The following is a 23,552-nucleotide window of genomic DNA, read 5'->3' as shown; positions in this document are numbered from 1 at the left end:
TGTCTCCTAGAGTCTAATTCTAGAGCCTAGGAGGCTGTGACAGTGATCACTGACCATCAGCACAGGGGAGGCCTTGACCCTTGCCTTGGTTTACCCAGAGAGGCAGACAGCCAAGAAGTGCTGAACCATGTGAGTGTGGGCCCCATGTTCCTCACCAAATGCAGCCTTTAGCCTTGTGTCTCTCCTAACATTCTGTCCCCACAGGAGGTACAGAGAGTCCTGAGAGAGAATCCCAGACCAGCTCCTGTAGATACTTCCAGGTAAAGAGTGTCTAGGAGCAGGGGCACTTTTCCTGAACCAAGAGATAAATATGTCATCTGACAGAGCATTTGGGTCCCCCCCCCAACCTCCTAATTAGTGTATGGAGGAAATCTCAGGCAGGCCAATTTTATTTTTTATTTTTTTTTAATTTTTAAAAATATTTTATTTATTCATGAGAGAGAGAGGCAGAGACACAGGTAGAGGGAGAAGCAGGCTCCATACAGGGAGCCTGACGTGGGACTTGATCCCAGGACCCCAGGATCACACCCTGAGCCAAAGGCAGGCGCTTAACCTTAAGCTCAGCCACCCAGGCCCAGGCTGATTTTATAAATAACCTTTATCTTTACCAAAGCATAAATTTATAAATCAATGCATTAAAAAAAATCATCTTTAGCATAAAGAATGGCATTTTATACAGTGGGGATCATTCCAGAACCTCTCAAACTGTGGTTGCCTGTCAGCTTGCGATGCTCAGGATACCACAGCCTGGGCCCTACTTGATTTGGGGAGCTTCATCCAGTGTTGGTGGAAGGAAGTCTCTGGTGCAGTCTGGGTCTCCTCTAGTACTTTCCAGAACAATATGCAGAAACCAGGGCAAGGTCTGGATCTGACCCACTGCTGCTCTACTCCCCTCTTTAGAAAAAGTCAGCCTCCATGATAGTGGAAGAGGGAAGCCCCTTACTAACCAATGTCTATGTGCTTTCAAAGTCAGAAAGTAAAGAGGAACGCATGCCCAATTTTGATGGACTCCTGGGCAGACAGAACTAATTTTCCCCACATTTAACAAAAATGCCAGTACTAACACCTTTGGTCTGCATGGGGAGAAGGCAGACAGACCTTGTTTCTTTGCGTCTCAGCCAACACGGGTGTGTATCCCTGTCCGAGGATGAGGGTTCTGACCTGTCTCGCTAGTGTAAAGAATGCCACCCTTTGAGATTCACGAGGGCCACAAACTGCCCCTCCTGAGTCACTTATGGTTTCCTTCCAAGTAGCCAGCAGTAACTCTTGGTTGAGAGCTTTGCTGTTCGTGCTTCATCAGGCATAGGCCCCCAAACACATTCAAAACTGTGAAATAGTGGCCTTTCAGTTGGTCAGTCAACACACTACTGAGCACTGTTCCATGCTGCCCACAAGACACTTCTAGCCTAGATTATGACTATCTCTGAAGTCCAAACAAGAGGTTAGTTCACAGTGAATTGCGTTATCCACATTCTCTCATTAGAAAAGTGCTCTCTGAGTAGGTGCTAAATGCTCACCATTATCTTCCTTGTTAATTTGGCTTGAAATAACCTGCGAGTTAGAATTCTTTCCTATTCTTGGAGCGCTTGGCTATTTAAAAATAGTTTTGTCAATTATGGTGTGTTGGGAATTTTTTTTAATTTATTTATTCACGAGAGGCACACACACACAGAGGCAGAGACACAGGCAGAGGGAGAAGCAGGCTCCATGCAGGGAGCCCGACGTGGGACTCGATCCTGGGTCTCCAGGATCATGCCCTGGGCTCAAGGTGGCGCTAAACTGCTGAGCCACCTGGGCTGCCTATGTTGGGAATTTTATAGTAGAGAAATGGAAGCCCAGAGAAAAATGATAGATTCAGAAGTCCAAGCCCGTTTGCTTGCTGGTCTTTCACCTGGACTTCAGGGCTTCTGCACTGGGTAGGTTCTGCAGTCAGAGGAAAGTCAGGTAGAGAAGCTGGGGGCGTGCTATTGGTGAGATATGCTCCGGGACCTGGGGAAGGCCCATCCTGGACACAGAAGCTCCAAAAAGGAAGCAGAGGGCATGGGGGGCTGCCAACCAGCTCTGGGTCCCAGTGCCAGAGAGCTAGGAGGGTAGCTCTGTAGGTTTCCTCTGGCTGTAGCCAGCAGTCCCCTTTGAGATGGGGCTGCCTCTTGGGCCAAATACCAGGGAGCCTTTCAAGGTCAAAGAGAACACCCCTTCCCCACCAGAAACGAGGCACTCACTGAAGTCTGCTTTTGAAAATGCTGTTTGACTTAACTGAGAGGACATTGGGTATGTGGGTGAATGGGTGGTGGTGATTGTGGTGGTAGTATTTTCTGGAAGTTAGTATGGGATTGGGAAGGTTTGAGATGTCTAGTTATCCTTTGGGAAAAAGGCAAAACAACAACAACAAAAAAACACCCAAGTTTTATTATTGTTTATTTAAAAACCCTAACATGCAGATGTAGAAAGAATAGTATCATGACCCCAACCTACCCATCACCCAGATTCAACAGTTATCAGGACAAAGTGTGTTTTGTTTTGCTTTTTAATTATCAGTTTGTTTTCATTACTGTATGCCAGATGGGACAAGGATGGATGCCACAGGTTGCTCTTTCCAAAAGATGTGTGTGATCCAACCTCCCCACCATCTGCACAGTAGCATAGACAGGAAAGACCACCAGCCTGGGGCACTTGAGTTTGATTCCCAGTTGTTGCACGGTGCTCTGAGATGTTTTTGCATTCCTCCCTACCAGATGCTGAATTCTTGGAGAAAGCGTGAACTTTGTCTCTGGATTCTGAAGACCTCGTATTAAGTGGGTGTTCAATAAGCATTGACTGACTTGTAAGGCAGGTGATTCTATGAGACAGGGCGGGTTCCATCTGGACAGGTGCAAGTCACGCGAGTGCTTAGTTCACCATTTGGGGAGTAGTTCACCCAAAATGGGCAGCTAGTGGGATTCAGAGTTGGGCAGGAGGTGATTCTCAGAACCCTGGGGGATCCTGAATGCATGAAGGGTTAGCCTTTATTATTCAAGTGTACAGTGGCTCCTGCTGTTGCCTAGAAAGAGGAGAAGAAAATTTCGGCAGCAAGAGAGAACAAAAGAGGGTGGGACTGGGGCTGCTATCTGCCTGGCCCCCAGATTCTGGAGCCTGCAGGCTGTGGGTGTGGTGGAGCAGGCTTTGAGAATGAGGCTCCAGCCCCAGACCCATTTCTCTGGGTGGCCACAGACAACCCACAAGCTGCCTGCACCACCAGGCCTGCGTGTCATTCCAAGTGCTATTTTATTCACTGTGGTGTTGGCAAGGAACAAGGCTCCTTGGAGCATGGGGAAGGGAGTCCGCTTCCAGCCTTTGCAGTGCTGGGCAGCTGTGCTACTCTGTGCCGCTCTGGGCAGGGCTGGGGATGTTAAAGGATATGAAATGGGGTTTTGGAGGAACATGAGGGCAGATGCTGCAAACACTTCCCCTCAGATTCCACCCTGGGTGTAGCCAGCAGGGGCCTCAGGCAGGGTGGGCCAAGGCCCACAACGGACCCCAGCCAAAGTCTCCAAAGCCCTGACTTTCATCAGTGACCTGCCCTGCCCACTCCCTGCCTGGTCTTTTTCAGTTTAACTTCCAGCCCTGTCCTCCCCTCCCGTACATGCATGATGTGTGTGTTAGTGTTTTAATTTTTATTCTTGGCAGAAGTTAAGACACAAAATGGATTTGGAAGGAGATGAAACCAGTCTGGGTATATGTTGGGCAGCAGCAGCTTCATTCCTGGAGTGGGCGGGCCATGGAGGGGGAGGGGCTGGGGTAGAGACCAAGTCTCTGAGGCACGGGTGGGGAGCTGTCTCCTTCCCTGGTAGGGACCGAACTGAAAATGAACCTCTTTGGGGAATGCCTGAAGCTAGCGGTTAAGCTGTTAACCCTTTGGGGCATCAAAAAAGACCGTTCCAGTGTAACCAAAGCCCTCTGGTCCAGTATGGTGTTAAGTGGATGTGGGGACCCTGGATGGTCAACACCAGTCCCACTTCCTGGTGGTCTATGAGCCTCTGGAGACTGTCCTGCCTTTGTTAAGGGACTCATTGCTGCCATTTTAGGTTTTGGACGTGCAAACACTAAAATGTGCATGTGCTTGAAAAACTTCCTGTCTTCTGCTAACCTCCCAGGCCCCAGAAGTAGTGGTGATGGCCCCAGTCTGACAAGGACCTGTGGCCCAAGGACCTGTTTGAATCTCCTTTTCTACTGCTGAGGCTAACTTGGCCCCCAAAGTAGGCACTTTTTGCAGTGGTGGCCTCCCTTTGGGTTTTTCTGTGCGAAGAGGAGAAAGCTAGGAATCTGAAAGTCCAGAAAATATCTAAGGAAGTGTGAGAGAAGCTTTAAGAAAATGTTTTTATTCTTTAAAGATAGTCCAACTTTCGGAATTAAAAAAAAAAGGTTTTAGCATTAAAAATTACAAGAGTTTCCTTAAAATAATTTAGTAGGGAACATTTTTATACAGAATTCTCAATCCCAGCCATGGCATCCAGTGTAGCCAAGGGATTTCTGATAGACCTTCTTTATCAAAATGGGCCTCAAATCCATGGCAGAGACGCCCAGTGGTTCCCAAGCTTGGCTGTCTCCAGGGAAGAGTTTTGAAATACTGATGCCTTGACTCCACCTCTGAACTGGGGTTTATACTTGTCTGAGGTGCTGCCCAGGTATTGGTCTGTTTTAGTGTCCCCAGATGATTCTTCTGTGCAGCCGGAGTTGGCAACCTTCAATCTAATGCTTGTGTAAGAACAGAAGGAAGATGAGAGAGAAGCCAGGTTAGGAAATGGAAGAATTTTATTGTCTCTTGCTAACATGCTGGTGCATATAACTTGGATCCAGACTCAAAACACTGCTGCCAACTTTGAGCTCTCAGACATCAGGACTGACTCTCAGTGGCGTTTGGGACAACACATCTTTAGGAGTTTGAATGCAGAATGCATTGTGGGACCTGCCAAACCAGTCCCTCCCAAAACATGATAGCTAGTCCATGACTCTAACTCAGACTGACTCTGGTTTTTTCAGCCTTTCATAGTTCCTCCTTTGGAAAGCAGGTCATTGTATATCTGTTTGAAGTGACCAAGGACATCAGGACCAACAGTCAGGGCAAGCAGAAAAGCCCTGGCTTTGGACTCTTTACTTGAGCAAGATGCTTAATCTCTCTGAGCCTCAATTGGTGCATCTGTAAATGGGGATGACTATACCTCCTGCTTCATAGCCTTGTTTAGAGGTTAGACAACAATGCATGCACATTATCTCACACATAGTAGCTCAACAAATGGTCAGGTACTTTGATTTATACTAAGATTGATGATTTCTTCTAAGTATCTTCCTTAATCCCGTATCGCAACAAAACTTGGTGTATTTACTAAATCTCAATGACTTTTTTTTTAATATTTATTTATGAGAGACCGAGAGAAAAAGAGAGAGAGAGAGAGAGAGAGAGAGAGAGAGAGGCAGAGACACAGGCAGAGGGAGAAGCAGGCTCCATGCAGGGAGCCTGACGTGGGACTCGATCCCGGGTCTCCAGGATCAGGGCCTGAGCCAAAGGCAGACGCTCAACCACTCAGCCACCCAGGCGTCCCAAAGACTTTTAATTACATTTGCAAATCAGTTAAATTAGGAAATAAGCAAGTTAGGGAAAAAGGCAGTCTTTAAATGTTCATATGCCCCACATGATAATTTCAGCAAACTAACTTCTAAATGGATACTTTGTACAATTTACTAAACAAAGTAATTTCAGATTTGTAAAGGTTAACAGAGTATTAAATATGTTTACTTTTCCCGTAACACTTGTCCATATTGTATGGAAGCAGCAGATCCTGGAATTAGAGGAGGTGTTCCTTACAAACTTAAGTTTCTGAATGTTAACAGACGACACAGGAATCTTTTTGGATATGATAATGGAGCAAAGAACAGCCTTTTTATTGGTCCACAGGGTTGTTGGGAAATGAGGTCCTGAGGCCTATGGGAAGATAAAAGAATAGTGATGACATGCTATTTGGAGGTCGCCTTTTAAAAAATTTGTCTTTTTAATTATAAAAGTGATAACTACATATCAAACCACTTTTAATATTTCTGAAGTTTTTAATGTAAAAAGTACAAATCCCCTAATCTTTAGAGATAAATGATGTTAACATTTAAGTGTCTTGTGGCCTCCGAATAAGTATATGCCACACATCATATGCAATTTTTAAAATTACAAAAATGGAATCACGCTGTCTTACAAGTCGCTTTTGGGATATTTTCCAGGAACCTCTTAGGCCAACATTTCCCAAAGTGTATTTGATGAAATTCTCCTCACTAATGGTACTCTGAGGAAAAAGTGTAGTGTGGTCAAATAAGTCCAGGCTTGTGGTCAAGTAAGTCCAGGCCTGTGGTTAAGTGAATTTAGACTTCAGTGCATATTCTGTCCCCCTCTTGGTGATTCATGGTGCATAACAGCATATTAAAGGCTCTGAAAAGGCCTGCAGTAAAGAAACCGAGCTTGTTTTTCTCAACATAACATTTCCCTCAGTTATTTTTGCTGCCTCACTTTTACAACCACTGGGTTTTTAAAGAGCCATTTTAGGCATTCCTCACTAACCTCCCCTCTACCCATTATTCTCAGCCGTCTGTGGCATAATCCTATGGGGGTAGTCAGGAAGAGAAGAGCTCATCTCTTCATTTAATCATCAGATACTTATTGTGCTGCTCCTGTGTGCAAGCATTGTGATTGATGCTGGGGATACAAAAATGAGCAAGCTAGCAGGCGCTCTGCCTCAGAGGTGTTCAGTTTCCCTCCTGCGTGGCAATGGTATTAGTCATCCCAGGATGGCTTGCACCTGGGAATGGTGGCGCTTCGGCAGGGGATCCTCTCTGCAGCTGTTGGAGCCCTCGGACAGCAGGTTAGAATTATCCCCACCCCCGCTGCTCCTGACCCTTCACCACGTTTCTCCAATTCCCCACGCTTTGCTCCTGCTATAAATAGTGGTGCCTGACCCAGCTGGCATGACTCCATGTGTTTGTTTTCTCTGCGTGTGCCAGCCCTGCACCAAGGCCACTGTGCTTTACAAGTTGGGGAGGGCTGACTGGAGATGGCGTTGGGGGCTTCCAGCAGAAGGTAGGGGCTGGCATACAGATGGACCAGAGCATGGTCTCCAAATTGGTATTTATTTTAAGTTTTCAGTGGTTTGAAAGAGCTCTGTAATTGAGAGAGAGTGGGGGTGGGCTGTGGACTAAATATGTGTATTTGGCGGGGGGTGTCAGGGAGGTGGTGAAGAAAGTGGGTTTGCATGAGGTCAGATGGGAAAGAAAGTAAACTGTCATGCTTCTAAAGCATACTGAGCAGCTGGAGCTGCTTCCTGTGTGAGCACATGTGCATGCACGCGTGTGTGCATGTGGGTCTGTCTTAGAGGTGAATGCACATGCCCAGAGAGCACAGGTGGGGGTGTCTGGCGCCCGAGATAACTACGTATTCTAAGGTCTCTTGTTGAAATACTAGGAATAAACCTGCAACAATGATCAGACTAATGAAAGTATTCCTCAAAGTAACCCTGAAGGGAATTATGAAAATTTAATAAGTTGCTGTCCTGTATCGAGCCTACTACTTTGTACCAGTCATTATTCTAGATGAATTACTAACCTAATTTCTTTTTTTTTTCTTCCACTATCCCCATGTGCAATAGATTTTGTTGTCCTACATCAAAGTGGTTCCTTCTAAGTTCAGGGGAAGGGTTTCTGGCTTGCAGGAAGGTCTAGGAGAGATCTTGTTCATGTCACTGTGCCGTCAGATGCCAACTGAAGAGCCCTAGCTCCTGATTTCCCATCTTGGTCCTGACTTCAGCAGTTTGGCCCCAAGGCTTAGCTTTTCATGAGAATGCTTCAGATTGCCTGTCAGCATGCATGAGCCTGTTAGGGGATGGTGTGTGTGTTGGTGTTTTGGGGTTTGGGGCTGATTTTGCCCAGCATTTGCTTGAGTCAACCCTAGATCCAGATAGACCTAGAAGCAGCAGCCTGTTCCTCATTCATTCTGGGTCACAGAACCCGAGACCAGCTTTAAGTCACGTGAAGGGTGTAGGTATGGGCCTGGTACCATTGGTTGTTTAATCATCAGGAGGAAGGGACACAGAAAATGATTGCAGGTGACAGCTTAATTGGAGTTAGTGGTGATTATTTCACCTAACAAAGTAAATCAAAGTCTTTTCAACCACAGAGCTTCCTAAATGGCCAGCTTCTAAGGAAAAGCTCCCTCCTTGACTAGATGACTATAGTTCTTTCTTCTGTCTGCCCTGACCTTCATCTTTGTGCCTCAGGTTGTTATTGGCTCACTCAACAGGTATTTGCTGAGTACCTAGAACTGTTTTAGATGCTGACAATGCCCTTGTGAATAGCCTCACCATTCCTGATTCCTGTAGCCTTTGATCTAGTAGCCAGGCAGGCCAAAAACAGTGTGATGGTACCTCCACAGGGGAAGTGCAGAACTCCCTAGGGGAACAAGAGCTGGGTTCCTAACCACTGCCTGAAACACAGCAGATGCCAGGGACATGCGTTGAACAGAAGAGTTTCCTCAGGTGCCTACCTCTCATATTTTCTTCCCTAGCCCCTCCTTGGCAAGCCTACCCCCACCCACTTCATGCTGTTGGATGCTACAAAAGGAAAGACCTGCGTCCTGCCCGCCACCTCCACTGAATAAGAACCACATCCTGGTTGGAGATAGGAACAGGGATATCAGACACTCAAGCACCACCTTCCCCAATTCAAGGAAGCTCTGCTTTGCAGTGAGAACACCTTTGGGAGTTCATCAGAGCAAATTCCAAGAACCAAATAGACTTGGAAAAAATCTTGGAAGCAGGTCTTTATAGCTTAGGAAAGATTCATTGAATACCTACTATGTGTCCAGAAGAGAGCTTTGCAAACAAGTTCTGATACAGAGTGAAAAGTGACAGCGATAAAGCTGAGACTTAAGAGATCCTCATTGGCCTCTGTTAGCTCCAAGCCTCTTTCCTGCCTTTACTGATGTACTTTGATTCTAGGACTATGCTGCAGATGAACCTAGATAGAAAGGAGAGTTCTTTTAGGACTCGTGAAAGGGGCTGCATTGGAGGAATAGCCTTCTGTGCTGAGCAGGGCCTGAGAGTGTGTGTGTGCGCGCGTGCGTGCATGCTCAAGTGTGTGACACATATATCAATCTCCTAAGGCCTCTGGTTCCTTGCCTGTACTTAGTAAAATCTGTGGTTTATCTTTGCTCCTTCCCTGAAGCCGTGATGCATTTAAATTTTGGTATAATAGAAAGATGCTGTCAAAGCAGAAAGTTGACTCGGTTCCAAGCTCTTCAAGGATGGGAGGCTGCACCCTCTGCCAGTGTGTGGTACCTGGGGGCTACTCAGTGTGGGTTTGCTGAACTGACCCGAATACTGCCCTTTGTCCACCTCAGGGCCCTGTGCTTCGATCATGTACCTGGGGTTGCCAGCTATGCTACGTGCTCCTCTCCGCAGGAACACTAAGTGGGTTAGATTGCCCCTGTTTGTCTTCCTGTACTTCTGAGGCAAAGCCTGATCCCTTTCTGGATGATTTGGGGAAGAAGCTATTTCTGTGGTTCCGTGTACGTTGAGACTGAGCAGTGCTTGCTCTCTGGTGTACTTCCAGGCATTATACTTCCCATTCTTCTCAGGGCTCCATTGCTTTCAGTGGCTACTTCCAGATAGAATTGAGTCCCAGCCTTCCCCTGAGACTGCTTAGAATAGGTAATAAGGTTTATGTTTACATACTCATCACTTAAACGGGATCATTTTTCCTTTGTCCTAGGAGATAGGACACTAAGCTGTTAAGATCTGCTTTAAGTGCTGTTCAGGTCCTAAGACAGGTTTGTTTATATACCCTATCCCCGCTGTCTATCCAGACTCTAATTCCTCTTACACGGGCTCTTGTCAACCACGACCACCAGAAGGTTTGGGAGTGGATGCTCCTGTTTCCTTTCCAGTCACTATGTTACCATTTTACTTCATTGTTTACTTGTGTGGATATAGCCCTGACCATAGGCTGTAATTAGAAGCAGGTAGGTGGATAGAAGCAGGTGGCTTTGTTCCTTTACTGACAGGGTCAGAGGTGAGCTCCTTTCTGAGGCTGGGCTGGGAGTAGGGGTCAGAGGGATCAGGGGAATGTTTTCTTCTCTATAAACACATCTTCTTCATAACTTCTTGTCCCAAATGGCCTATTGTCTGATGGGGATCTCTTCCCTTTTCTCTCTGAACATGTAGAGACACTACGGAGAAATTAGGATCATTATCGTCATTATCATCATCAAGAGAGTGCAGAGAGAGGGCATAAACAGGGTGAGGGAGAGGTGGTGGGAGAAGTTATTAGCTTAAGTGATGTAAATATGGATTAGTGTTGGGTAGAGAGTAAGAGGCTAGAAACCAAGTCTTGGTGGAAACTTGGGAATACTATAGCACTCTCCGTGGATCTCTTATCCCACAGAGCTATTATGAAGTTCTGTAAAACACTGTTGAGAATGTAGGTATTACTGTTTTCTTTTTTCTTCAACAAAGACTGTTTCTCAATTCTGATGCATGTGTGTAATACAGCAAATCAGGCCTTCACTTAATTTTTTACAGCATGGAAGGAACAAGCAAAGAGATGGTATCACATGTGTCAGGAGTTCTTAAAATGCAACATCTTGAAGTCTTAAAGTACATGAATCTCAGAGTCCACTCAGTGGCAGTGCCACTGTATGAAATTAGACCTCCAGTCAATGGCTTCCATGACACCTGTCCCCCCAGTTATTGCCTGATTGCCGTGTGCCAGGCTGTTCTCACATCAACTGCATTAGCTCTCTTTAGCAGGTCAGCAAATGAGGTATTATCAATTTAATTTTCACAGAGAGTAGACTGAGACTCAGAGATTAATTTACCCAAAGCTGCCTACTTTACCAGGGGTAGAAGCAGCAGAGCTCATGTCTAAACCCCAAGGCTTATGATTTTTCAGTACTTGATCCTGCAGAGTTCCAACACTGTCACTTAGCAAAAAGGCAAGTCTATAATAAAACCTGGAGATGCCTCCTAAAATCCTTATGTGATAAAGCATAGAGAGGGTTTTGATAACCTCTCAGGGACAATAACACTTCCTGGTTTGTGAAAATTAAAAGTGATGGGGCACATGAACCCCAAAGCTCCGGGCTTGGCCAAGAGTGGGAACTTAGCATATGTAGCGGCCTTTCTTGCATCTCTTCCACTTCCCAGCCATCCTTCTCCCATGCCTCTTTCCTTCCACCCTGGCCTCACACTTAGGGTCATATTGATGCCATATAATACCTACTCTCAGTATCTTCCTAGATTACCTTCCTTACAGTTCAGTGGCTGCAGGAAGCCCAAGTCTCAAGCTTAGTAGGGTGTTTGTTTTGGGAAGAGAGATAAGGAAAACAAAGAATGTCCTTGAATGAAGCTCCAAGCCACAGGAGCATCTGCAGAGGCACTGACTTCTGTCAGACAGCTTGGCCCGCCCTCCCAGGGCTGCCTACAATGATCTAAGGGCCATCTGGTTTTGAAAAATAAAGGCCATGGCTGTAGTCCTTTGCCCCTAGAAAAACCCCTTGGTTCCGCCCCCAGTAACTGTGAGTCTTTCTCCGTGCATTCCTCCTATAGGTCCAGGGCTAGATGAACATTTCTGCTCAATCTCAAATTTCTAATCTGAACAAACCCTTCAGTTTGGCAAACATTGACTGATCCCCTGTGTTGCACCAAGGCTTTTCTAGATGCTAGGGTTACCAAGATAAAGTCAACACAGCCTTGCCTTCAGGAAGTTTACAGTCTAGGGTGGGAGGGTAGAGATCAGAGACCCATCACAGACACACACAGGATCAAATACACAAATTCTTGTGGAAATGTTACAGTAGATGTGCAAAAGCCCTGGGGAAACGGATGAGGAATAGTCACCTTGAGGTAAGCTCTGAAGGGTAATTATGAGAGTTCCTCTGGTGGAATGAAGGGAGAAAGGGGAGATGGTTCTGGCAGAAGTAAGGGTGAAAAATGCAGCTTGCCCAGATTTTAGAACTTGCAGGAGGAAGACCTGAGAAAGGTCACCTACAGCCCAATTATAAGGGACCTGGAAGGTTGTGTGAAGGAGTTTGGACCGTATTTAATCATACTCAGTTGGGGAGCTGTGGAAGGTGGGTCTGTTAGCTCATTTGCTTGTTTTTAACCAACCTCAAAAGGGAAAAAAAATCACCCCTACTTCCTTCACGTTTTCAAATCAGCTGCTTTTGTTTCCTGTTCCTTTCTAGGCCTCAGCTAACTCCTTACATGCTTTTTACAAAATGAGATCTATGTTTGTTTGTTTTTTTTTTACTCCTTTTACATATTTTTCATGTTACTACTTGATCTTTATAATTATCATTTTTAATGGCTGCCTAACAATCCATCAATTATTATGCTATAATTTCTTTAAAGCAGTAGAGTGAAAAGAACCAAAAAATTTTGAGTTAGAAGCTGTTCAGATCCCAACTGTGATTTACCATCTGTGTAATCTTGGACAAAATATTTAATCACTCTGAGCTTTAATTTCTTCATTTATAAAATGTGTTGATCATATTATATGAGCACTCTGGTCAATCATTTTACCACTTGATGTGTGTGATGTGGTTAAGAGCTAGAACGGCCAACCCAAGGAAAGTGGGGACAGCTTCTCTGGTCTTGAACAAATACTTGGCTTTCGTTTCACTGCTCAGAGGACACTAATGATCTGCTTATACAAATACATGCTCAAATTCACCTACTCCTCTGGTCTTTCCTAAATATGATCAGTCATAGGGACTCAAAGCAGCCAGAGAAACACAGTGCAAGTGTATATAAATGAATGAAACATATATAATGCTCCTATAGTTTTACCACTGCCGACCAAGAACTTGAAACTCTTTACCCAACTGACAACTACAGTCAGGGTTCAGATGGGTGACAGTACTTTAGCAGAGGCATAATGCTGCTGGTAAAGGTACAGCAATGTCCCTACTATAGTGATGCCAGGATCTGTTACAAGGCCTTTTTGTTACCCACATCAGCCAATGCTGAAGTCAGATAAAACTTCTCAAAGCAAGGCAGATACTGGTGCTTGGTGTGGTTTACTCACAGGACCACTGAGAGGCTTATATCAAATTAGATGTATTGGGCAGCCCCGGTGGCTTAGTGGTTTAGTGCTGCCATCAGCTCGGGGTGTGATCCTGGAGACCCGGGATTGAGTCCCACATCGGGCTCCCTGCATGGAGCCTGCTTTTCCCTCTGCCCCCCACCCTCTGTGTGTGTGTGTGTGTGTGTGTGTATCTCTCATGAATAAATAAATAAAATCTTTAAAAAAAACCAAATTATATGTATTATGAATTATGGCCTGGAGGAGATGTTTATTCAATAGGTGGTGGCTGCCCACTTATCTTTACTGATTGGTTGAGCTTGATGTTCTAGAAGGAAGGTAGGTGACAATGTGGAGGTGGATTGTATGGGGAGAGGAGTGGGTCAGGGAGCCACCTGAGGGCTCTAGACCCACGGTGGCCAGCAGTAGTGGCCACTAGTACGTGTGACTGTTGAGTGTCTGAAATGTGGTCGGTCTGAATTGGGATGTGTAGTAAATACAAAATACACACTAGATTGAGAAGATTTAGTATGAAACAAAATATAAAACACCTTGTTAATAATTTTTATATTAATTATAATTAAATATGTTATTTTTGATATATTGTGTTGATCGATATTAAAATTATTTTCACTTGATTTTAAGATGTGGCCACTAGAAAACTGTAAGTGACATGGGGCTTGCATTGTGTTTCTCTGCCTTCTCTGAGTCCTTATGACTGATCATATTTAGGCAAGACCAGAGGAGTAGGTGAATTTGAGTACGTGTTTGTATAAATACATCATTAGCGAGTGTCCTCTGAGCATTGAAATGAAAGGCAAGTATTTGTTCAAGACCAGAGAAGCTGTCCCTACTTTCCTTGAGTTGGCTATTAACCACATTAGGCACATCAGTGGTAAGATGACTGACCAAAGTGCTCATTGCAGGGAAGCCTGGGAAGAGCTTGACTTCTCTGCTGAGCTCCCAGAGTGCTTCAGGACTGGCTGACAGTGAAGCACCGGGCGTCCCCATTCACTCTCTTGTGGAGCACTTCTCTGAAACACCTGGAGAATGCTGGGGTCAAACAACTGGGAGAAAGACCTTAGAGAAAAAATGAAGTTGGAGGGACAGGCTTCTTCTAAAGGGAGGATAAGTGCTCTGAGTCCTGTACAACCCTGCTCAGTTGTGTGTCTTCATCTCTGGTTTGGAGTCCTCAGAAAAGTATTATTCCCTTTAATGGGTCTCTAATGGATGTAAATGGATTTAATGCTGAGGCTGGCTTCTGGGTAGCATTTCAGATAACCAAATGCTATTTAGGTTTTCCAACTAGGAATTGAAATCCTACCTAGCTCTTAAAATACCCACTGTACATTTCCTGTAGTGTTGCTGGGTAATAGAGCCTTAAAATCAAGATAACAGAAGTAAAGAAAACTTCTAAGAACTTTTGTATACTTCCCTATAGTTGGTCTCCCATGGGTGGAGCTCAGGAAACCACAGATTTTGGATGCATATTAGTGGGAAAGAGCAAGGCAAGTGGAAGATATCAAGTTTGGAGGGCAAAAGTAAACCACACCAAGCACCAGTATCTGCCTTGCTTTGAGAAGTTTTATCTGACTTCGGCATTGGCTGATGTGGGTAACAAAAAGGCCTTGTAACAGATCCTGGCATCACTATGGCAGAGGCATTGCTGTATCTTTACCAGCAGCATTATGCTTCTGCTAAAGTAATGTCACCCATCTGAACCCTGACTGTAGTCCGTTGGGTAAAGAGTTTCAAGTTCTTGGTCGGTAGTGGTAAAACTATAGGAGCACATACAGGTTTCATTCTTTTAGCAACCATTTACTGATCTTTTTCCACATGCCAGACACCTTGGGATTAACGTGTTAGGTGTAGGAGAGTACATGAAAGCTTTAATTGCTTTGGTTTGCTTTTATTTTCTATCTTGATTTTAAATTTGTGACTTTTACAGTCACAGAACAAATAGCTTTGTTTTATAACTTATGAAACTGATATGACAGTCATAGGGATTTACTCTTTGAGGACTTGTATTCTGGGTACCAATTTTATTTTTTCTGAGAACTTGGGAGGAATGTACTCTTTTCCCCTCCTACATTCTCTGCCCTCCTTTTAGGCCTTGGGGAAGGCCTCTGGGATCCTCTGGGATCCCCAAGTCTCATTTCCAGCACATATACTTATGACAAGGCCTAAGCTCTAGAAAGCCCACTCCGTCCATGCAGTGGGCCCCACATGCCCTAGTTTGGCTGTGGCAAACTACAACTGTCCCCTCTTCCTCAATGCCAGCCTGCCAGAGGAGGAAATAGGCCCCAATGTGGCAGGCTGGTGGGTCTTCTGCCCCTATAGAGATTTTTGAAGTGGTTTCATACCATTGCACCACCTGTGACTTTTCAAGGTAATTGTGAAGAGCTGGGAATTGGCCAAGGGCCTGACACCTGAGGGAATTAGGTGGCACTGGCTTTAAAATGACCTTGACTTGACTGGGATTGGGGGTTGTGTTGGGATACTAGGCTTAGAGAACTGATTAAAATACGAAATTTTCTGTTGTTCCAAGGCCTTGACAGGTCATATCTACTCCACCATGCTCTCTTCCACACGTGCACAGATTCAAGCCTGTGCACACCTGCACATGTACAGTATGTCCCTTTGCAGGTACTGTACCCTTCTCCCCAGCTGGCTTCCCTTGAAGCCCTCACTTCTCACCTCTCCCCACCACCTCCAGCCCCTACCCCAGCACTGTCCTTCCTAACCCCAGAGCCCAGCCTTCCTGCCAGCTCAGGCATCTCCAGGTTAGAGCTCTCTGGGGACCCTTTCCTTTTGAAAGGAAGAAAGAAAGAAAAAGGGAGGAAAACCAGAAAGAAAGAGGAAAGCAGAAGAATGAAACTGGACCGAAGGGGCAGTGGTGCCTTGAGCCATCTCACTGCATTACAATGAATATGGACTCTATTAAGCTCCGTTCTGCCTGTTAGTGTTTCCCAGGGCAACACAGCCCCCATATGGCAAGCATGCAGCAGATTAGGGTGGGCCCCTGGGCCTCATTGAAGGCGGGGGGCTTGACTGGCAGTTGAACCCCCTCCTGTCTCCCCCTACCCCTCACACTTGACACTGCCTGTGTTTATCTAAAGCAGGGGAGGGGGGTGCATTTGGAAGGTTTTTGTCCGGCTCTGAGAGAAGGGAGAGGAGGCTGGAGGCAGAGGGTGGATATGGGGAAGCTGAGAGAGGAAGGTGGATGGAGGTGGGGTGGAAAGTGGATCTGTGAGGAGGGAAAGCCTCATAAATATTCAAGAGGAGTGGTGAATGGAGAGAGAGAAATAAAGCAGATGGAATTCGTGTTAAAGAACAGCACAATCACCCTGTTTTGAGCCCTCCAAAAACAAAAAAAAAGAAAAGGGAATGGCTTTCTAGGAGCTGCGTTTATCCAATTAGCAGGGTTGTCAAATTGAATTTATATGGAATAGGGTGGGGGAATTGAGAAGGGAGTGTATAAGAAAGAAAGTGATTTTCCTTTTCTCTTAAGGTTTGTCCACACACACACACACACACTGCCCTTCATGGCTAGATTTTTAAATTTCCTTAAAGAGAAATTTAAGGAAGGGATTTATGTGACAAATGTGACTCCTCAGTAACTTTTTCCTCAAGTGGTGGAGGTGAGAGAGGATTAGATTTGTTCACTGGGCAAATCAAGGGACCACATCTTCCCTTTACTCAGAAAGCAGAGGTGGCTTCTCTCTATGGGGGATTCTTCCCCAGAGCCTACATGCTGTGTCTAGACGCCTTTCCCCATCCATGGATGGTAAAGGAGTTCACCTACCTGGGTGGAAATAGGCTCTGTCCATGTTGGTTAGCAACTTGTTATAAATTTTGGGTTCAGTGAATAAGAAGCCCAGGTTGGGCAAATGCCACTTTGATTATATATTCCCTTTTCAAAAACCATCAGTGGTTCCGCTGTCTGTGGTGGTCATTTCAGACTCTTTTCCCTAGTCTTCCACAGCATGACCCAGTCTCAGTTTCTTACCTTGCCACTTTTCATTCTTCTAGAAGTCTTCAAAATGGGGCACAAGCTCCACAGGGAAAATATAAGAAATGCCACTGGAATACTAGAAGAAAATATTAGAGATGGCTCTTAAGGTTAATTTCTGTCTTAAAAAGGGATAGGAAAAAATTCAGCTTTCCTGGTATTTAATATTAGGGTTGACAGTGGTACCTTCGGTCTGTATATGACAAAGCGATGTGTCCCAACAATGGCAAGAGATCTCTTCCGCGTGACCGCAGGAACTCACTTGCTTATTCATTCCCCAGTTTTCCTGTTCTCTGTTAAGTGGATTTACAGATTATATAATTTACTTTTAAAAATTAATGCTCACAAAAGGACGAGTGGCTTAAAGAGATTGCTGCAAAGAAATGGGAGCTGAAGAAGAGTATGCAGTATCCAAGCACATGCTAACAGGAAGAAAACAGCAGAGCTGACCCTCTTCAAGTCACATAAGAAAATATAAAAACAACGCTCATGGAATCCCATCTGATGAGAAGTCAACAAAATAATCAACATTCCAGCAGACCGTTTGAAAGAGGTTACATCCGTATCCTTACTGGTGCACCTAACCCTAACCAGTCTTTCTGTCTTAAGGTATTAGCTTTAATTATATTCTAAAACAGTCATGATTATCATGTCATCAAAACATGGTTTCACTTTTACCTACTCTTTTTAAATTTTAGTTCGGCAGCCCATGCATTTAATTTAGGAATTGCCGTGAATGTGTTGGGGATATTGGCTCAGGAAATTTTAGTCATAAGAAAGCAAGATCAAAACAGGATCATACGGGAAGAGAGGAAAAAATTAAGACAAAACCGGAGAGGGAGGAGACAAACCATAAGGACTCTTAATCATAGGAAACAAACTGAGGGTCGCTGGAGGGGAGGGGGCAGGGGATTGGGTAACTGGAGTGATGCGATGAGCACTGGGAATCATGGAAGACTGATGAATCCCTGAGCTCTACCTCTCTAGCCAATAATACATTATATGTTAATTGAATTTAAATGAATTTTTTAAAAAGGGGGGGGGGGCGGAAATGAGAAGTTTGCAGACCACCGTTCAAGATAAACCTCTAACAGCCAAGCTGCTTGATGAGCCACCCTCCCCACCAGCCCTGCCCTCACCTACTTATGGACGCATATCCCAAGAGGCCATCCAAACCCTTTATCCAGAAAGCCCTTCCTGCAGACCCCATATTGAAAACGCGCCCCTCCCTCTGCTCTCACTTGCCACTTCCCACTTGCGACTGAATCACTGATCTGATCCGCTAAGGTCTTAAAGTCAAGAATGCTGAAGTCCTTACAGGAGAGGAATCGCCCACGTTTCAGTGGTTTTGGGCAACAACGGTTTATTTCTTCCCCTGCCTTGGATCGCCTTGACTTCCACCTCGTCCCTGCGCCTGCGGAAACACGGGACACGGGCCCCAGGACTGGGGACAGGAGAAGCGGGAGCCGCGCTCTGGTTCCCAGCTCTTAGCAGCGGGAGCCTGGAGCTGACACGTGACAGGGCTGCCTGCGCTTGATTGGCCAGCGCTAGTCACATGACGCCGCCAGCTGCGGAGGATGCTGGGAAGTGAGCTCGTGGGCGTTTGCTGAGCGCTCGATGACTGAACGTTCCTAGGGGTGGGATGCATTTTTTTTTTTTTAAGATTTAATTTATTTATTCATGGGAGACCCACACAGGGAGAGAGGCAGAGACCCAGGCAGAGGGAGAAGCAGGCTCCAGGGAGGCACTTGATCCGGGGTCCCCCAGGATCGCGCTAAACCACTGAGCCCCCCGGGCTGCCCGAACGCATCCTATGATACGGGGCCTTGCATCGGGCCTTCGACGGTAGGTCACAGGAATATTTTTTCTACCTGATAATAGTGAAATCACAACATACAACATCTGGTTAAGGCGTAAGCCACAGCATGGCTCATAGTTAACTTCGAAGTTTTGTTACTCTCTCCTATTTGACATCAGGGTGGTCTGGGTAGATGTTCCACGTATTGGTGTAGAACTGCGTTGCCCGGTGTGGATACATTAACAATCTAGTTCCTCGGTGGCATTAGCCACACTTCAAGTATCTGGTAGCCACCGGTGGCCAGTGACTGGCGCTGATGGTGCAAATGTATTTTCACCATTGCAGAAGGTTCTACTGAAGGGGATCGTGTGTAGAGCAGTAAGATTATCCTAGATTTGAACGTAAATGGTAAAAGAATGAAGAAAACCAAAGAGAAAGGTACTCTATTTTTAAATATATATATATGTGTATATATATATGTTTGAGAGAAAGTGCACGTGCATGAGTGCGAGCAAGGATGGCACAGAGAGAGGGAGACCAGCAGACTCCCCGCCGAGCGCAGAGCTTGACACAGGGCGCAGCCTCAGGACCCTGAGATCTTGAGCAGAAACCAGGAGGCAGACACTTAATTCGCTGCACCACCTGGCAACCTCAGAGAAAGTTACATTATTTTTGTGCCTCAGAAAATAGATTAAAAAATATTCCAAACTTAATCCTAACAGTAGTTCTTTTTTTTTTTTTTTAATTTTTTTTTTTTTATTTATTTATGATAGTCATACAGAGAGAAAGAGAGAGAGGCAGAGACACAGGCAGAGGGAGAAGCAGGCTCCATGCACCGGGAGCCTGATGTGGGATTCCATCCCGGGTCTCCAGGATCGCGCTCTGGGCCAAAGGCAGGCGCCAAACCGCTGTGCCACCCAGGGATCCCCCTAACAGTAGTTCTAAGCACTTGGTGAATATGACTTCAGAAATGGTTTGCTGGGAGGCAGTATTGGAAAGTAGAGAAAGGCCGGGATGAGGAGTCAGAAGACCTGACTTGGAGCCCTAATCTCTCTTAATTAGCCAGGAGACCTTCTGCAGATCACTTAGTCTCTCTGCTCCTTGCTTTCCTCATTTATAACATTCGATACCCATAGGCGTTATCCTAAGCTATTATTTTATTTTCTCTGAGGTCCCTCCTAATTTAAAATCTTTCTTTTTAATTAGGTCTGTGGGTAAAAGTACAACTTCTTAAGTAAAAATGACCTTTCTTAAACTCTTCTCCTAAGTCTATTTAAACTCATATATTCAGCCCTTTGAGAACTAAATTCACTTGTGTCCCAGAGATTTCCCACGATGCCACTCTTCTGAGCAGGAGTGCTACCCTGGGGCAGCCCCGGTGGCGCAGCGGTTTGGCGCCGCCTTCAGCCTGGGGTGTGATCCTGGAGACCTGGGATCGAGTCCCACATCGGGCTCCCTGCATGGAACCTGCTTCTCCCTCTGCCTGTGTCTCTGCCTCTCTCTCTCTCTCTGTGTCTATGAATAAATAAATAAAATCTTTAAAAAAAAAAAAAAAAGGAGTGCTACCCTGTTTCTTGAGGCCAGGGGGCTGCCAGCACTCGCCCCTACCCCTTCTCAAAGCCGCTTGGCATCACCTCCTGTGAGCAAAACCTCTCTGCCTTCAAAGACCTTTGGGGAAAGTGAATCTTACTCTACAGAATTGAAAACTTGCAAAAAAATAATAATAATAACTTGGGGTCAGAAATATTTCTTTTATAATATTTCAAGCAATGGAACTAAAAGCTTTGTCAGATCTTTTTTTTTTTTTTAATCACTGAAAGAATGCTAGAATGTTTTCTCAGAAATAAGTCTCTGTATGGTACCTGCTAGATCCCATGTTCTTCTATTTCATCCATCTTGGTTATTGGCCATAGGATATCCAAAGGGTGTGTTTTGTGTTTAAGACCATGAAGGCTTCCCTTTCTTTCCAAGACAGCTGCAGTGCCCTGGCTGACCAGGGAGGAGATGTGGCCTCCTGTGCTCCAGCCAGTCCTCTTGGGAGAAGGTGGAGCTGCCTGCCTCCTGCTGCTTATGGATTCTCAGTTGTTTGTAATTTTCTCACAAAATAAATACTCCGAGGCTATAATTTCTCACTGGTATCAACCCCAGAAGTGTATTCTGTTGTTGTTGTTTTTGGAAAGTCTCAAAAATGTCTGCTTGGTAGAGATTATTTCAGTGGGAGCATGTATGTCAGCAGTTAAATTTCTCAGATGCATTTTCTTTTCTTTTTCTTATCCAAATAACCCTTAAAAATAGCAAGTACGTAGGCCTCGATGAGGAATTCATGTCAGGAATTTATTCTCCACTCTGTTTTTGATTTTTTTTTTCTTCATTTCTCCTCTTTTTCTGAGAAAATGCATAGAAAATAAGGATCTAGACATACTTTGCATTGCCAAGAAAAATAACAGAGTTTACTGTTGCCTTCACCCAACTTTGAAATTGTACCTCATTCGTTTCACAGTGGGACAAAGTTACACTGTTTGTAGGAATTCCAGTTAAGCCTTAGTCGTCTTTTTTACCATTATAACAGAATTCTCAGAAATGTATGTCTTTGGAATTCTCCTTCTAGACAAAGCTCACTAGGTAACTTGGCCCAGGAAGCAACTCTAACTTCCCAGCTGCTAAATAAGATGCATCGTAGCTACAGTGATGCCCCTTCCTCTCTGTATTTGTCCTAGTCCTGCATTTTGTGAATGAGACTTCATGTGACCTGCTTTGGGGTCATTAAATGGTATCTGCTTACAACTCTGTTGTGGGGGTGAAGGAGTTAACTCCTTTCTCCCCCTTTAGATACCTGCTTCTTCTCACTCCCTTTCCCTCCCCAGATACATTCTTTGCTCCTGTTTGCTTATAAAAGCAAGTTGGTGGCTGGCAGCAAAAGTGGGGTCTGTTTCCATTTTGAATCCTATAAATTACCAAGGGTGCAGAAGTAACAGTAATTGTTTGGCTGGTCCTCGTTAAGCAGGAGGGGGTCTGGGCTGAATTTCCTCAGTAAAACCTTTGTGGACTTTACAACCAAAACACCTCTGCAGCCACCCTGTGCTCAGATAAGAAACAGCCCTGTCCTCTCTGTCTGCTTGTCTTCTTTTTGCCCTTTATTACTTTTATTACTTTATGTTCATTTCTTGCCTTCGTGCTTCCTACTTCCCTTCCCTTTCCTTTCCTTTCTTGGGGCAGGGACAAAACAGGTGTCAGCAATTTTCTTAGAGTTGGGGAAACTGAAGCTTGTTGTGGTCACGTTCCGTAGAATCTTTCAAATTGGTAACTCGTGCAGTGTTCTAGATAAATACGTTACTTCTTTGGGGGAAAGTAGGGAATTAAAACAAGTATCTGGAAAATTGAGAGGACACCAAAACTTGCTTTTGGAATTAGTTTATAAATCTGTTAATGAAATTTTCCTCTAGAACTCACTGTTAAAAGGCCTCACTGTTCTTTTTTTTTTTTTTTTTCTTAAGATTTTATTTACTTATTTATGAGAGATACAGAGAGAGAGGCAGAGACACAGGCAGAGAGAGAAGCAAGCTCCATGCGGGGAGCCTGACCTGGGACTCGATCCCGGGACTCCAGGATCACACTCTGAGCTGAAGGCAAACGCCCAACCTCTGAGCCACCTTTGGGATGCCTCACTATTCTACATCACCCTGATTCTAATTCTGTTAAGCTCCCACCAGGTGCAGAGCACTTATAGAAAAAAAAAATGTGAAGAGGCTTCTATTATGGTTAAAAGTACAGAGATTTGAAAAGATCTTGGAATCTCTGTGACCTTAGGATTCACTAGTAACATTGCCTAAACAAGGGGTTCAGCATGCATTACACACATGACGGTGATGTCCACAATAGCCTGGTACTAGTGACATGGCATGCCATGTGGCCATGGACATCTGGCCTCCTGCAAGCCAGTGATAAAGATGAGGTCATCCTTCCCAGCAATGTGTGAGATGCTCACTGCCTGGACCCTGGCCTGGCCTTGGCTGCAGGTCCCAGGCCCTCTAACAGGCCCTGGTTGCTGCCAGTACATGGGGCAAGGCTCTGGCTCTCATACCACAGTAAAATCCCCTTCTAGCTCAAGGGAACTACTTAAAAGAAGCCTCTTTTAGATGAGAAATGACGTGAGAGTATTCTTTGGCTTTCCAGCCACTGTTCAGGTTGACATCTTGAATGTTGCCAGCATGTGTAGTAGAGGCAGGGGGTGAAGGGACAGAGCCAGGCCCTATGACAGGCAGCCTCACTCACCACCAGGGCCATTTCTCTCTTTCTCACAACAGAGTGGTGTGGGGGATTGTAGTACCTCTTGGAGTGACTCCAGTGGCTTATGGGACGTTGGCTTGGACCCTTGGTGACACCATGCTGCATGGGATGATGACGACTCAGAGAGAAAAAAGGCGTGAGGTCATCCTCGCTTGCCTCCTCTTGGCTACAGCAGGCTGCTTTGCTGACTTGAGTGAGTGCTTTCTTTCCCTTTCTCAGCCTGCCCCTCTTATAAAACACTTTGCTGCCCATGTCAAATGGAAGAATTACACATTCAGTAGTAACCCTTTAAAAAGGCCTGCCTTTTCCTGGATTTCAAAGAATAATTCATTCCCATTGGCCTTCAGGGATACATCCAATAAT

General features: G+C 45.2%; 1 protein-coding gene across 8 annotated transcripts in view; it reads left to right on the top strand.

Annotated features, from left to right (window-relative positions):
- BOC (BOC cell adhesion associated, oncogene regulated) overlaps positions 1-23,552 on the top strand; it is a 73,582-nt gene that overhangs the window by 14,189 nt on the left and 35,841 nt on the right. For 3 of the 8 annotated variants that reach the window (XM_041757362.1, XM_041757370.1, XM_041757355.1), the window contains exons 1-2: positions 18,928-18,949; positions 23,207-23,382. In XM_041757362.1, the coding sequence (XP_041613296.1) occupies positions 23,286-23,382 (97 nt within the window). In that variant the 5' untranslated portion in view covers positions 18,928-18,949; positions 23,207-23,285. Of the gene's footprint in view, positions 1-7,075; positions 7,097-17,567; positions 17,714-18,927; positions 18,950-23,206; positions 23,383-23,552 lie in introns of those variants that run through there. The other 5 variants (XM_041757414.1, XM_041757389.1, XM_041757408.1 and 2 more) reach the window with 3 other exon arrangements.

This window comes from Vulpes lagopus, chromosome 1 (genome assembly GCF_018345385.1).
Source record: "Vulpes lagopus strain Blue_001 chromosome 1, ASM1834538v1, whole genome shotgun sequence".
NCBI lineage: Eukaryota > Metazoa > Chordata > Mammalia > Carnivora > Canidae > Vulpes > Vulpes lagopus.
This window is presented reverse-complemented; position numbering and strand designations above follow the sequence as displayed.